This window comes from Schistocerca serialis, chromosome 12 (assembly GCF_023864345.2).
Source record: "Schistocerca serialis cubense isolate TAMUIC-IGC-003099 chromosome 12, iqSchSeri2.2, whole genome shotgun sequence".
Taxonomy (NCBI): Eukaryota; Metazoa; Arthropoda; class Insecta; order Orthoptera; family Acrididae; genus Schistocerca; species Schistocerca serialis.
Window position 1 is genome coordinate 77,575 of NC_064649.1, and position 14,459 is coordinate 92,033.

Below are 14,459 nucleotides of genomic sequence, written 5' to 3' on the forward strand. Positions count from 1 at the left end.
CAGCAGGGGGGAGGAGGTGGTGCGGTGGCCTGTTAGCGTCTATTAACAGTATTTGGGCCAGTGTGGCAGGAGGTATGAGGAGGTGATGTGGAGGCTGATGTGAGCCTCTGTTACCAGGACCTGGGCCAGTGTGGTAGCAGGCGTGAGGAGGTGGTGCAGTGGCCGATATAAGTGTCTATTGCCAAGGCCTGGGCCAGGGAGACAGCAGTTGTGGCAAGGTGGTGCAGTGGCTGATGTGAGTGTCTATTGGCAGAATCTGGGCCAAGAGTGCAGCATGCATGAGAAGGTGGCACAGTGGTTGTTAAAATCGCCTATAGCCAGGACCTGGTCTAGGACCTGGTCTAGGGTAGCAACAGGCACGAAAAGTTGGAGTGGAGGCGTATTTGAGCGTCTATTGCCAGGACATGGGCCAGAGAGGCAGCAGGCGCAGGGAGGTCCTACATTATATGAGCATCTATTTCCCAGACCTGGGTGAGGGAGGCAGCAGGTGTGGGGAGGCGGCGACGTGGCAGATGTGAGCATCTATTGCTAGGGCCTGATCCAGGGTGGCAGCTGGTGTGGAGAGATGGAGCAGGCCAATGTGAGCGTCTATTATCAGGACCAGGTCCAGGGTAGCAACAGGCTCGATGGAGCGGTGGTTGATGTGAGTGTCTATTGCCAGGACCTGGGCCAGGGCGATAGCAAGCTCCAAGAGGTGGCGGGGTGCCGATGTGAGCATCTATTGCCAGGACTCGGGGCCATGTTGGCAGCAGGCATGACGAGGTGGAGTGGTGGCTGATCTGATCTTCTACTGACAGGATCTGGGCTAGGGTGGCAGTTGGCAGAAGGTGGTAGAGTGGGGGCCGATGTGAGTGTCTAATGCCAGGACATTGCTCAGTGTGGCAGCAGGAACAACGATTGTTTATTTCCAGGACCTAACCCAGGGTGCAGCAGGCGTGAGGATGCTGTGTGGTTGCCGATGTGAGGTCCTGGGTGAGGGGGGCCGTGGCACAGTGGCCGATGTGAGCATTTATTGCCAGGCGGCAGCAGGAAGGAGGAGATGGTGCGGGGGCCAATGTGAGCATCTATTGCAATGACCTGGGCAAGGGTAGCAGAAGGCATGAGGAGGTGGAGCGGTGGCTGTTGTGAGCATCTATTGCCAGACCTGGGCCTGCGTGGAAGCAGGTGTGGGAAGGTGTCTTGGTGGCTGATGTAAGTGTCTATTGGCAAGACCTGGGCTAGGGTGGTAGCAGGTGCAAGTAGATGGCATGCGGCCTCAGATGAGTTTCTTTTGCCATGACCTGGGCCAGGGTGGCAGAAGCTGTTGGGAGATGGCGCGGTTGCTGATGTGAGCAGCTATTCCGAGGACCTGCACCAGGGTGGCAACAGGATGGAATAGGTGCTGCAGTGGAAAATATTAGCGTCTCTTGACAGTATTTGGGCCAGTGTGGCAGCAGGTATGAGGAAGTGGAGGCCGATGTGAGTCTGTGATGCCAGGACTTGTACCAGAGCAGTTGCAGGTGCAAGGAGGTGGCGCAGTGGCCGAAGTAAGCATCTATCGCCAGGGCCTGGGCCAGGGAGACAACAGATGTAGGGAGTTGGCGCAATGGCTGATGTGAGCGTCTATTGCGAGGACCTGGGCAATGGTGGCAGCAGGCTCAAGGAGGTGGAGTGCTGACTGATGTGAGCATCTATTGTCAGGACCTGGGCCAGGGTTGTAGCAGGCACAAAGAGTTGGAAGGAAGGCCAATTTGAGCGTCTATTGCCAGGACAGGGGCCAGGGCGGCAACAGGTGGATGAAGGTGTATTGGTGGCTGATTTAAGTGTCTACTGTCAAGTCCTGGGCTAGGGCGACAGCATGTGTGAGGAGGTGGCGCTGTGTCCGATGTGAACGTCTTTTGCCATTACCTGGGCCAGGGTCGCAGCAGTCATGATTAGGTGGAGTGGTGGCTGATGTGAGGGTCTATTGCCAAGGTCTGTGAAAGGGTGGCAGCTGGCAGAAGAAGGTCGTATGTTGGCTGAGCTTCTATTTCCTGAACCTGGGATAGGGAGGCAGCAGGTGTAGAGAGGTGGTGAGGTGGCAGATGTGAGCATCTATTGCCAGGACCTGGTCCAGTGTAGCAACAGACGCAATGAGGTGGAGCATTGGATGATGTGAGTGTCTGTTGTGAGGACCTGGGCAGGGCAGCATAAGGCTTGAGGAGGTGGCATGAGAGCTGATGTGAGTGTCTATTGCCAGGAATCAGGACCAGGATGGTAGCAGGCACAACGAGATGGAGTGGTGGTTGATGTGAGCGTCTACTGCCAGGATATGGGCCAATGTGGCAGCAGGGGTGACGCAGTAGTGTGGTGGCCCATGTGAGTGTCTATATCCAGGACCTTTGCCAGGGTGGCACAAGGCACAAACAGGTTACGTGGTTGGTGTTGTGTGTGGCTGTCGCCAGGTCCTTGGCCTGGGTGGCAGCAAGTGGGAGGAGGTACTGTGGTGGCCAATGTTAGCATCTATTAACAGCCAATGTGAGCCTCTATTTCCAGGACATGGGCCAGGGCGGCAGCAGGTGAGAGGAGGTCGGGTGGTGGCTGGTTTAAGTGGATACAGCCAAGATCTGGTCTAGGGAGACAGCATGAGTGGGTGGTGACGCTGTGTCTGATGTGAACTTCTCTTGCAATTACCTGGGAGAGGGTGGCAGCAGTCATGATCAGGTGGTGTGGTGGCTGATGTGAACGTCTATTGCCAGGACCTGGCCCAGGGTAGCAACAGGCGCAAGGTGTTGGATCAGTGGCCAATGTGAGTGTTTACTGCCAGGACCTGGGCCACAGACGCAAGAGGCATGAGGAGTTAGCGTGGTTTCCATTGTGAGCGTCTATTGCCAGGTCCTGCGCCAGGGGTGGGAGCAAGTGTGAAGAGGTGGCACAGTGGCTGTAGTGAGCATTTTTGCCAGGAAATGGGCCAGGAGGAGGTTGTGTGGTTGCTGATGTGTGTGTCTATCGCCAGGTCCTTGACCAGTCTGGCAGGAGGAGCAAGAAGGTGGAAGGGGGATAATTTAAGTTTCTATTGCCATAACATGGGCCTGGGTGGCAGCCGGTATGGGGAGGTGTCGCGTTAGCCGATGTGAGCGCTTATTCTGAGGACCTGGTCCAGGGTAGCAGCTGGCAAGATGAGGTGGATTCGTGGCTAATGTGAGTGAATATTGCCATTACCTGTCCCAGGGTGTCAGCAGGATGGAGGAGGTGCTGCGGTGGCCGATGAAAGCGTCTATTGTCAGGGCCTGGGCCAGGGGGCAGCAGTAGTGGGGAGAAGGTGCAGTGGCTGATGTGAGCTGTTATTGCCAGGATCTAGACCAAGGCGGCAGAATACACGAGGAGGTGGCACAGTGCTTGATATCATTGTCTATTGCCAAGACCTGAGCCAGGGTGGCAGCAGTCATGATGAGTGGGAGTGGTGACTGATATGAGCGTCTATCGGCAGGTCCTGGGCCTGGGTGGCAGCAGGTGTGGGGAAGTGGCGTGGTGGCATATGTGTGCATGAATTGTCGGGCTTCGGACAGTGTGGCAGCAGTAACAAGGAGGTGGAGCGGTGGCTGATGTGACTGTCTATTGTCAGGCTAAGGTAGGATTTTCTTGGAAATAAATGATGAGGTAAGATAATGGAAAATAAAGTATGAGGTAAAAAATATCTGAACTTATAAATACAGAAAGCATGCTTTAATAGGATTTTTTGTGTGTGAACAAATGTTGAAATACGATGAATGATGAGGTAAGATAATGGAAAATAAAGTATGAGATAAAAAATATCTGAACATATAAATACAGAAAGCATGCTTTAGTAGGATTTTTTGTGTGTGAACAAATGTTGAAATATGATGAATGATTTATGGAATGAGGTTTTGGTTTGGACTGCAGCACCACATGTTACACTGAAAACAAACCCTGTCCTTCCCCTTTGTGTAATTCCGCTATGTGTTCGTGTACCCTTCTGTATTTGTGTTTTTCCTGTCTTTATGTGTTTAGCTAACAATATTTGTGTTGTAGAATTTTTCTAATGCTAAGCTACATTCAAGATGATGAGGAATACAGTTATCCTCATTTATAACTCGCATTAATAAGAAGTTATCTACTTTGTAAGGATGGTTAGACATTATTTTCGAAAGCAATTCTGATCTTCTATGTATTTACTTATGTCATAATTCCTGTAACACTAATATGTATGTTTATTTCTATTCTTTTGTAAAACCTGTTTTACTTCAAATGTTATCTGTATCATTATATTTTTAATGATTTTTCTGTACCTTTGTAACTGTAGTCTCATGTTATAAAATTGTAATTGACATCAGTTCATCAAATTAAGTAATTTGCAAGCCTTCATTTCAGTGCACACATTTCTGTTGGTCAAAGTATAGGCACAATATGTGATAAGTCGGGACTGTTAGTGTTTGCACGTGTGTTAATAATTCAGCAAGGGACTAGTTAACAGCATTGCTGGTTCTAAGGAAAATTCCAAAAGCATTGTGTCTGAATAAATAGTGGTTTATGGACTTGCTATATTGTCTGCAAGACTCTTCGATGGTGACTGTGCACCTGCACAGCCGCAACAGATGGCTGCTGGCCGTCTCTACAAGGACTGCAGTGGGTCTGCATCTTTGATGGCCCACCAATATCATATTCTCTACCAGGACTACTGTGGGTCCGTCCGCTCTGTGATGACCTACCTACCAACATTTTTCAAACATTCGAATGACTCCGTTGTGGGTTTGCTCCTTGTGGCCCATTATCTGTCTGCATGTCAAGAGTCAGCACTGTCTTTCTGTTGGAAGGACAACACTACTTCTTCAAGACTGCGTGGAAATCCACTACTTTCGTGTGCATTTTCTTTACTGCTCAGACTTTGAGAAAAAAAAAAACTTTAATTACCGAGCCACGGCGGCTCATATCGATAGTGCCACCCTCGTGGTTTATCTTTCCTGCCATGGTCAGGGCGGTAAGCAGCGCCCTCTGGGGCCTGCGCAAGAAGTAACGAGGCGAGGTACTAGGGTGTGTGTGCTCCGGGACGTGGTGGAAGACGGTTGTCTGGTTGACGCAGTGAGTGTGGGACCAGACCTATTGCACGGAGATATACAAGTTGGCTCTGAACGGAAGGCGCCGAAGCAAGAAGCGGGAAGCGGGCTTCCTGTAATTTGTGTGAAGGAGTAACGATTTTGCATTGGATGTCCCAGTGGATCCTGAGAGCTGCAGTGACTGCTTTTGGAGAAGAGAATTGGTAAGAGCTTGTGTCTACGCTCTTTTCCGTACGATGTTGCTGACTGTCGTTATAAACGGATGAAAATCAGGCGCTTGTATTATATACTATACGGGAACTGGTGATGTAAAAGTACATTTGTGATTGAGTCTCACTTGTACTGTGACAATTTAGAGGAGGCAACTATGGTGGTTTCATTAGGTCTGGTTCTTTGCTGTGCAACAAAGGGAGTCAGTTATTTGGGGTAACTGAGGGAGCACCATTATGATGGTCTAAGTGATACATTCTTCACGTTTTGTCTATGACTTTGCGAATAGAAATCGTGGGGGAGTACATGTGTGTGTAATTTGCTGTTGTATTGATAGTTATGTTGTAAAGACAGTTCTCTGGTGTGTTAAATCATGCGCTGATTTGTTGCTAATCTAAGCAGAAGTTACCGTTGCTACTTGCTTACGTGTTGCTGTCCTTACGATTGGCGTTGTTTGTCTTTGATTGTGGGTGTGCTCACTTAAAAAAAAATTATGGCTACTATTCATAAGGGTTGTATAGTAAGGCAATTGCTTCAGCTTTTATCATATGCTGGTCTGTTTGCCTATCACATTGGCTTTCTATGCAGTAACTGAAGGAACGTGTATGGTGGTTGTAGGATGACTAGTATTTGAACTGGTGTTGAGGTTAATGGCGAGATCAGCATCCCATAAACCCGCACGCTAAACGTGGTTAAATGTTCCGCTATTGGGGAGCCGGCTCTCTGTTCTTGGATTTTGTAAGGATACATGATGAGTGCATTGCTGTAGTTTTTCGCGTGCTAAATTGAGGGGTGTCGGTGCCGTCCTAGGGCTAGACTGGTGAAGTATGTTATGTTAAAAGGGATTTAACTGTACCAAACTTAAGAGAGCTTTTAGTTTGTTTTAGGTCTGTACATGGAATGATGTTCATATTTTGTCGATTGCAGCAAAAACTTCCTGTGTGGGGAGATCCTCTGAGGGACTTGTATTGTACTGTTGCAGTGCAGTCCATCTGAAACGTGGTGCTTAAAACTTGGGACTACAGCTCTCTGATGTTATATGTTACTGTTTAATCTTAAATGTCTTGGATTATGTACGAGGGCAGTTCAATAAGTAATGCAACACTTTTTTTTCGGCCAATTTAGTTGAAAAAACTGGAAATTTCTTGTGGAATATTTTCAAACATTCCCGCTTCGTCTCGTATAGTTTCATTGACTTCCGACAGGTGGCAGCGCTGTACGGAGCTGTTGAAATGGCGTCTGTAACGGATGTGTTGCAAACAATGGGCAGTGATCGAGTTTCTTTTGGCTGAAAACCAGGGCATCTCAGATATTCATAGGCGCTTGCAGAATGTCTACGGTGATCTGGCAGTGGACAAAAGCACGGTGAGTCGTTGGGCAAAGCGTGTGTCATCATCGCCACAAGGTCAAGCAAGACTGTCTGATCTCCCGCGTGCGGGCCGGCCGTGCACAGCTGAGACTCCTGCAATGGCGGAGCGTGCGAACACACTCGTTCGAGATGATCGACGGATCACCATCAAACAACTCAGTGCTCAACTTGACATCTCTGTTGGTAGTGCTGTCACAATTGTTCACCAGTTGGGATATTCAAAGGTTTGTTCCCGCTGGGTCCCTCGTTGTCTAACCGAACACCATAAAGAGCAAAGGAGAACCATCTGTGCGGAATTGCTTGCTCGTCATGTGGCTGAGGGTGACAATTTCTTGTCAAAGATTGTTACAGGCGATGAAACATGGGTTCATCACTTCGAACCTGAAACAAAACGGCAATCAATGGAGTGGCGCCACACCCACTCCCCTACCAAGAAAAAGTTTAAAGCCATACCCTCAGCCGGTAAAGTCATGGTTACAGTCTTCTGGGACGCTGAAGGAGTTATTCTGTTCGATGTCCTTCCCCATGGTCAAACGATCAACTCTGAAGTGTATTGTGCTACTCTTCAGAAATTGAAGAAACGACTTCAGCGTGTTCGTAGGCACAAAAATCTGAACGAACTTCTCCTTCTTCATGACAACGCAAGACCCCACACAAGTCTTCACACTCGAGAGGAGCTCACAAAACTTCAGTGGACTGTTCTTCCTCATGCACCCTACAGCCCCGATCTCGCACCGTCGGATTTCCATATGTTTGGCCCAACGAAGGACGCAATCCGTGGGAGGCACTACGCGGATGATGAAGAAGTTATTGATGCAGTACGACGTTGGCTCCGACATCGACCAGTGGAATGGTACCGTGCACGCATACAGGCCCTCATTTCAAGGTGGCGTAAGGCCGTAGCATTGAATGGAGATTACGTTGAAAAATAGTGTTGTGTAGCTAAAAGATTGTGGAATAACCTGGTGTATTTCAATGCTGAATAAAACAACCCCTGTTTCAGAAAAAAAATGTGTTGCATTACTTATTGAACTGCCCTCGTAATTAATTTTGATCGCTGGTTCCTTAAAGGACGTATTTCGTTTTAAAATATGTGCTCGGTCAGAACCTATTTAAATATGATTTTAAGTTATCATTCAAAATTTCTAATATTACTATCTTAAAAGGCTTTCAGTTAAATGATTGCTATTTGCCTGTTTAAATGTTTGAGTGACTTAAAGGAAAAGAAATTTATTTTGTGATTTTGTACTGATTGTTCCTTTTTTGTAATACCTGACTTCTGTGTTCAATAAATGAGTGTCTAGTCAATGGTGATGCACTGTTCTATTGCTAGCCTACCCCTTCCACTCCACAGCCTATTGAGCTGCTTTGTGTCGAAAGTGTGTTCAGAACACCCCTCTGGCCCGACACCTCATTGGTCGCAGAGTGTGGTTCTGTTCTCGCTTCCTGGGGCAGTAATCACCAGTAATTGGTATTTGATTAGATTAAGATTGGTTCCCTTGTACATGGTGTGGCACAGAATCTGTTCGTTTCATTAGTAACAGGGAGACGAGACCAGCCATCCGCAGCCTCGGAAGTGCCCGGGACTAAAACACTTGAAAAGGGTACATTTAATTTATGAATTGAGGATCAGAGGGGCTCGTACTAACGGAACCGTCTCGGAGTTGAGCGCACATCTGCGCGGCGTCTTAAAGCGGCCCATTTGTCTCGGTGGGGAAGACAGTATGCAGGTAAGCGCTTCTTTGCCGGCTAGCGCTGCGTCGCTTTCTGGTGTGCGTGGGAGCGTTGAGTTTATGCGGGGAAGTAATTCGTCATGTATTCAGACAAGTAGAGTTCCCGCACAGTTAATTCACTGGGTGAATAGATTGGGTGATTTGGAGCAGTTTAAAATTACGCCCGAACAGAAAGCTATGATTGCCGAGTTGTGCCAGACGGTTATGGCCCTGCAATTTGAGAATAATTTAATAGAGTCACAGGAGGAAGAAGGCGAAGGAGGTACTTTGGCACAAGAGAGAGAACCTGTACGAAGGGGAAATTTAGTTAATACTGGACTGTCAGTATGCAAAGCCTTTGATAAGTTACCTAATCCCATACTTTTATTAATTCAGGGGCTGACAATGTTAGTAGTTGACGAATTATCAGGAGTTGTTGAGGTCCTGTGGTTATTAGCGAGTTTGGAAGTACACGCTTGTGCTTTAGGTGTTGATCAGCATGTTAGCTTGCAGTTAATTTATCCCTTGGCAAGGGTTTTATTCGGCACGATAATTAGTCAGGTCTTGCAAACCCAGGGTTCTCTTGCCAATGTGCGGAGGCGGGTTACTGAACGCAAGTTCACCTCCCGTATTAAACATGAACTTACTGGACAGTATTTCTATCGTGTAACAGTGCAATGAAACGTTAGAGCAGTACATTAGCGAGGTTCGGATCGCTCTTACTGCATTGGAATTAGATGTGACGGAGAGAGACGCCGTTGATAATATATTGGAAGGTATTAGGCCAGAAGACTGTTCTCTCGTGATGTTTGCCACAAGACCGACGACCTTTACTGAACTGGAGAATTTGGTTTCACGAATTGGAGGACGCCGTTTTGCGGATAGTAAGGGAGACATTAAGGAGCGAGTCAATGCCGTGATTCAGAAAGGGGTAGCTAAAGTTACCGAGAACAGGACAGGAGCCGGCAAGTGTTTTTGGTGTGGTAGTTCGGAACATATGGTATGTGTCTGTCTGGAGAAAGGAAGACCTCCTTCGAGCTGACTAGAGGGGGACAGAGGCGCCGCATCACACAAGTGTCCCATACGGAGGTGTAATCACATAAGGGCTGTTGTAGGGTCTTCGTTACCCTTTGTGTGCGGGTCCTTGAATCACGAGCTGATTTGTATGTTGGTCGACTCGGGGAGTGGCGCTTCCTTATTGGATTACCGTTGGTACCAGAAGGACCGTTATCTGTGTAAGCTGCCGGACTTACAAACGACTCCCAAGGTCTGTCGGGCTGTTAAGGGGCAGAACCTGTCTATTCTATGTTACTGCCGAGGTAGTATTTCTATTGAAGGGTTTTCTTGGACAGCTATTGTTGGTAGTGGACAACCTACCTGTCGATCTGTTATTAGGTTGTGACCTGATACAATGGTGGGGATTTATTTTGGATTGGGCTGATAGAATGTTTTCTTTCCGTTTTGCACTGGGGAAAGGATTTAAATTTTGTTCATGTCGGGTGCAGACGGAGGTTAATAATGTAGAGGAGCAACGTTCCGAGTTTAGACTCAGTCATTTACCGCATAGTCAGGTGGAGAAGTTGTCAGAGCTTTTGAGTCGTTTTCCCGATGTATTGACTAACAGATAAGGCGTTACACACAAAATTAGATATCACATACGCCTCACAGATGATATACCTGTTCGTCAGCCACCTTATAGGTTGTCGCCTCCCAAGATGGAGGCATTACAGCAGTTAATTGATAAAATGTTGCGGGAAGGCGTAATTAGGAAGTCGACTTGGCCGTATGCGGCTCCTATGTTTTTAGGCCCTGAGGCAGGGAGGGATACCGCGCTGTAGTGGATTATAGACAGCTTAATCAGACGGTGGCGTTGGAGTCGGTCCCCTTACCCGACCTGCACCACTGTTTTACCTGGTTTGCGGGGGCTAAGACCTTTACTGTCCTGGACCTGAACCAGGCTTATTATCAAATCCCGTTGTCGGAAGGCTCTAAGCCGGTAACTGCCTTTACCACGGATTGGAATCTTTACGAGTTTAATCGGATGCCATTTGGATTGTCCACGGGGGCGGCGGTTCTGTCCCAGTTGCTTGATAATATCTTTGGTGACGACAAGTACAAGTTTGTGTATAACTACCTCGATGACGTCTTAGTGTGTAGTTCAACATTTGAGGACCACGTTCAGCACCTTGAGCAAGTTTTGTTACGATTGCGTGAAGCTGGAATTACGGTTAAGCCATCCAAGATTAGTTTAGCACATGAAGAGATTTCCCTCTTAGGACATTTGGTTTCCGCTAAAGCCATTAAGACTGACCAGGAGAGGACGAAAGATTTGCAAAGGTTCCCGCCTCCCAAGAGTAAGATGGGAATCGCCCGTTTTGTAGGAATGGCGAATTTTTTTCGCAAATACGTGCCAAATTTTGCGCAATTGGCAGTGCCCCTGAACCAACTTCGAAAGAAGAATGTACCGTTTGAGTGGAAGAAGTCGCAACAATCCTCCTTGGATGCGATAAAATCTGCTTTAGCTAACGCTCCAGTGTTAGCGGTTCCCGACTTCCGTAAGAAGTTTGTCGTTCAGACCGATGCGTCGAACTCTGTGGTTTCTGCTGTTCTCCTCCAGGAAGATGAGGGTGAACGTCTCCCAATTGCCTACGCGTCCCGGACCCTTTCGGGTGCCGAATTATTGTATTCCGTTTACGAATGAGAAGCGTTAGCAGTACTCTTCGCTTTAGAAAAATTCCGTTTCTACCTGGAGCATAAGCGAATTAGAGACCGATAACCAGGCATTAAGCTGGGTCCTGGCTAGACCCAGGAAGACTGGACATATTGCGCGGTGGGCGGTACGGATATCCGCTTTTAGGTTTAGCGTCCGACATATCAGGGGATCAGAAAACTCTGTAGTGGACACTCTGAGCCGAATGTTCCAGCAGGCTCAAGAGACAGAGAAGGGTAGTTCTGAAGACAAGTCAGAACGTTGGGTCATGGGTGTGCTAACGAAAGTCCCGGAACTCTTTGGGAGTCTAAAGGAGAGGCAGGATACCGAATTGGGCCTGGTGAGGAAGCAGCTCCTCGAAGGCAGGCAAGTGCAGGGGTATAGCCTCGAAAAGGGTATCGTCTGTTATCAGACTACGAATGACGGGAGGTCTAAGATTTGTTTGCCTAAGGAACTCGTTCCTGCCGTGTTCCATTACTTTCATAGCTCAGTGGTAGGAGGGCACTTGGGAACTGCGAAAACTGTTCAGAAAATCCGAGAACACCTCACATGGAAGACCCTGTATAAAGATGTCCGTAGGTTAGTGGGGGAGTGTCAGGTGTGCAAAATTTCTAAACCAAATGCGAATACTCAAAGAGGCTTCTTGCAGTCTAGCAGGGAGAGGGTGCCAATGGACACGTTGGTTATTGATTATATCGGTCCCTTGCCAAGGACTAGGAACGGACACAGGTATGTAACCGTGGTAGTAGATGCTTTCACCCGATTTATATGGCTCCTTCCTAGGAGCGAAATAACCGCAGGGCTCACTATTCGCCACTTAATGGGCACAAAAATTTACATCTTCGGTCCCCACAGGTTTTAGTTAGCGACAACGCCCCCGCCTTCATGTCTCAACAATTTAAGAAGTTTTGTTTCGAAAGTGTTATACGGCATACCACCACCATTCCATATTATCCGCAGCCTTCCTTTGTGGAACGTGTCAATAGGAACCCCAAGGCCGCATTGATAGCCTTTCATCGTAAGTCACAGTGTAGGTGGGACGAACCTATACCCTGGTTGAACTTACCTTTCAATAATGCTCATCATGAAGCGAGTAAGGCCACCCCCCTGTCGCTGATGCTTAGCCACCCGGCGAATTCACCGCTCGCGAATTTGTGGGCCATCAATGACATATTATCTGCAGGGCTGGACGAGGAGCAGATCCGCCAGAATTGGAAGCGCGTGCGTAGAAACATTGAGCTCGCACTGGCGCAGCGCTACAATGAAGGACGTCGTCCATTCAGAGTGCAACCGGGGGAGAGCGTCTTTTTTGGTAATTTTGTTACAGGGGGTCAGAGCGATGATAAGATTGCACGAAAGCTCTCACCGCGTTTCGTCGGTCCATAGAAGGTGTTGCGTGTCGTAAACCCGGTCAGTTTAATAGTTAAAACCCTAAGGACGGGAAAGGTCTCCTGGGTTCACGTATCCCAGGGGAAGGGAAGAAACTGACCCCTCTGGAAGAAATGAAGGGAGGGAGGGTAGTTTCTGGTTTCTGCGGGGGAGGATGAGCCGTGGCGGCTCATATCGATAGTGCCACCCTGGTGGTTTATCTTTCCTGCCATGATCAGGGCGGTAAGCAGCGCCCTCTGGGGCCTGCGCGAGAAGTAACGAGGCGAGGTACTGGGCTGTGTGTGCTCCGGGACGTGGTGGAAGACGGTTGTCTGGTTGACGCAGACCTATCGCACGGAGATATACAAGTTGGCTCTGAACGGAAGGCGCCGAAGCAAGAAGCGGGAAGCGGGCTTCCTGTAATTTGTGTGAAGGAGTAACGATTTTGCATTGGATGTCCCAGTGGATCCTGAGAGCTGCAGTGACTGCTTTTGGAGAAGAGAATTGGTAAGAGCTTGTGTCTACGCTCTTTTCCGTACGATGTTGCTGCCTGTCGTTATAAACGGATGAAAATCAGGCGCTTGTATTATATACTATACGGGAACTGGAGATGTAAAAGTACATTTGTGATTGAGTCTCACTTGTATTGTGACAATTTAGAGGAGACAACTGTGGTGGTTTCATTAGGTCTGGTTCTTTGCTGTGCAACTAAGGGAGTCAGTTATTTGGGGTGACTGAGGGAGCACCATTATGTTGGGCTAAGTGATACGTTCTTCACATTTTGTCTATGACTTTGCGAATCGAAATCGTGGGGGAGTATGGGGGAGTACATGTGTGAGTAATTTGCTATTGTATTGATGGTTATGTTGTAAAGACTGTTCTCTGGTGTGTTAAATCACGCGCTGATTTGTAGCCAATCTAAGCAGAAGTTACCGTTGCTACTTGCTTACGTGCTACTGTCCTTATGATTGGCATTGTTTGTCTTTAGATTCTGGGTGTGCTCACCTAAAAAAAAATTATGGCTACTATTCATAAGGGTTGTCTAGTAAGGAAACTGCTTAAGCTTTTATCGTATGCTGGTCTGCTTGCCTATCACATTGGCTTTCTAAGCAGTAACTGAAGGAACGTGTATGGTGGTTGTAGGCTGACTAGTATTTGAACTGGTGTTGAGGTTAATGGCGAGATCAGCATCCCATAAACCCGCACGCTAAGCGTGGTTAAATGTTCCGCTATTGGGGAGCCTGCTCTCTGTTCTTGGATTTTGTAAGGATACGTGATGAGTGCATCGCTGTAGTTTTTCGCGTGTTAAATTGCGGGGTGTCGGTGCCGTCCTAGGGCTAGACTTGTGAAGTATGTTATGTTGAAAGGGATTTAACTGTACCAAACTTCAGAGAGCTTTTAGTTTGTTTTAGGTCTGTACATGGAATGATGTTCATATTTTGTCGATTGCGGCAATAACTTCCTGTGTGGGGAGATCCTCCGAGGGACCTGTATTGTACTGCTACAGTGCAGTCCACCTGAAACGTGGTGCTTAAAACTTGGGATTGCAGCTCTCTGATGTTATATATTACTCTTTAATCTTAAATGTCTTGGATTTTGTAATTAATTTTGATCGCTAGTTCCTTAAAGGAAATATTTCGTTTTAAAATATGTGCTCGGTCAGGGCCTATTTAAATATGATTTTAAGTTATCATTCAAAATTTCTAGTCTTGCTTTCTTAAAAGGCTTTCAGATAAATGATTGCTATTTGCCTGCTTAAATGTTTGAGTGACTTAAACGAAAAGAATATTATTTTGTGATTTTGTACTGATTGTTCCGTTTGGGTAATACCTCACTTATGTGTTGAATAAATGATTGTCTAGTCAATGGTGATGCACTGTTCTATTGCTAGTCTACCCCTTCCACTCCACAGCCTATTGAGCTGCTTTGTGTCGAAATTGTGTTCAGAACACCGCTCTGACCTGACACCTCAATTACTATTGTGATGAATGATCTGAACTGTCTGTATGAGAACAATTTTTGCTTTTGACCAACATTGCATCAATAAGTGTGTGCAT

At 47.4% G+C, this 14,459-nt stretch overlaps 1 protein-coding gene across 1 annotated transcript in view; it reads left to right on the top strand.

Annotated features, from left to right (window-relative positions):
* Positions 1 to 565: 565 nt before the first annotated feature.
* Positions 566 to 14,459, top strand: part of LOC126428335 (neuronal acetylcholine receptor subunit alpha-4-like) — a 588,239-nt gene continuing 574,345 nt past the window's right edge. Inside the window, exons 1-2 of the mRNA XM_050090270.1 lie at positions 566 to 710; positions 12,218 to 12,346. Of these exons, the coding sequence (XP_049946227.1) occupies positions 566 to 710; positions 12,218 to 12,346 (274 nt within the window). The remainder of the gene's footprint in view (positions 711 to 12,217; positions 12,347 to 14,459) is intronic.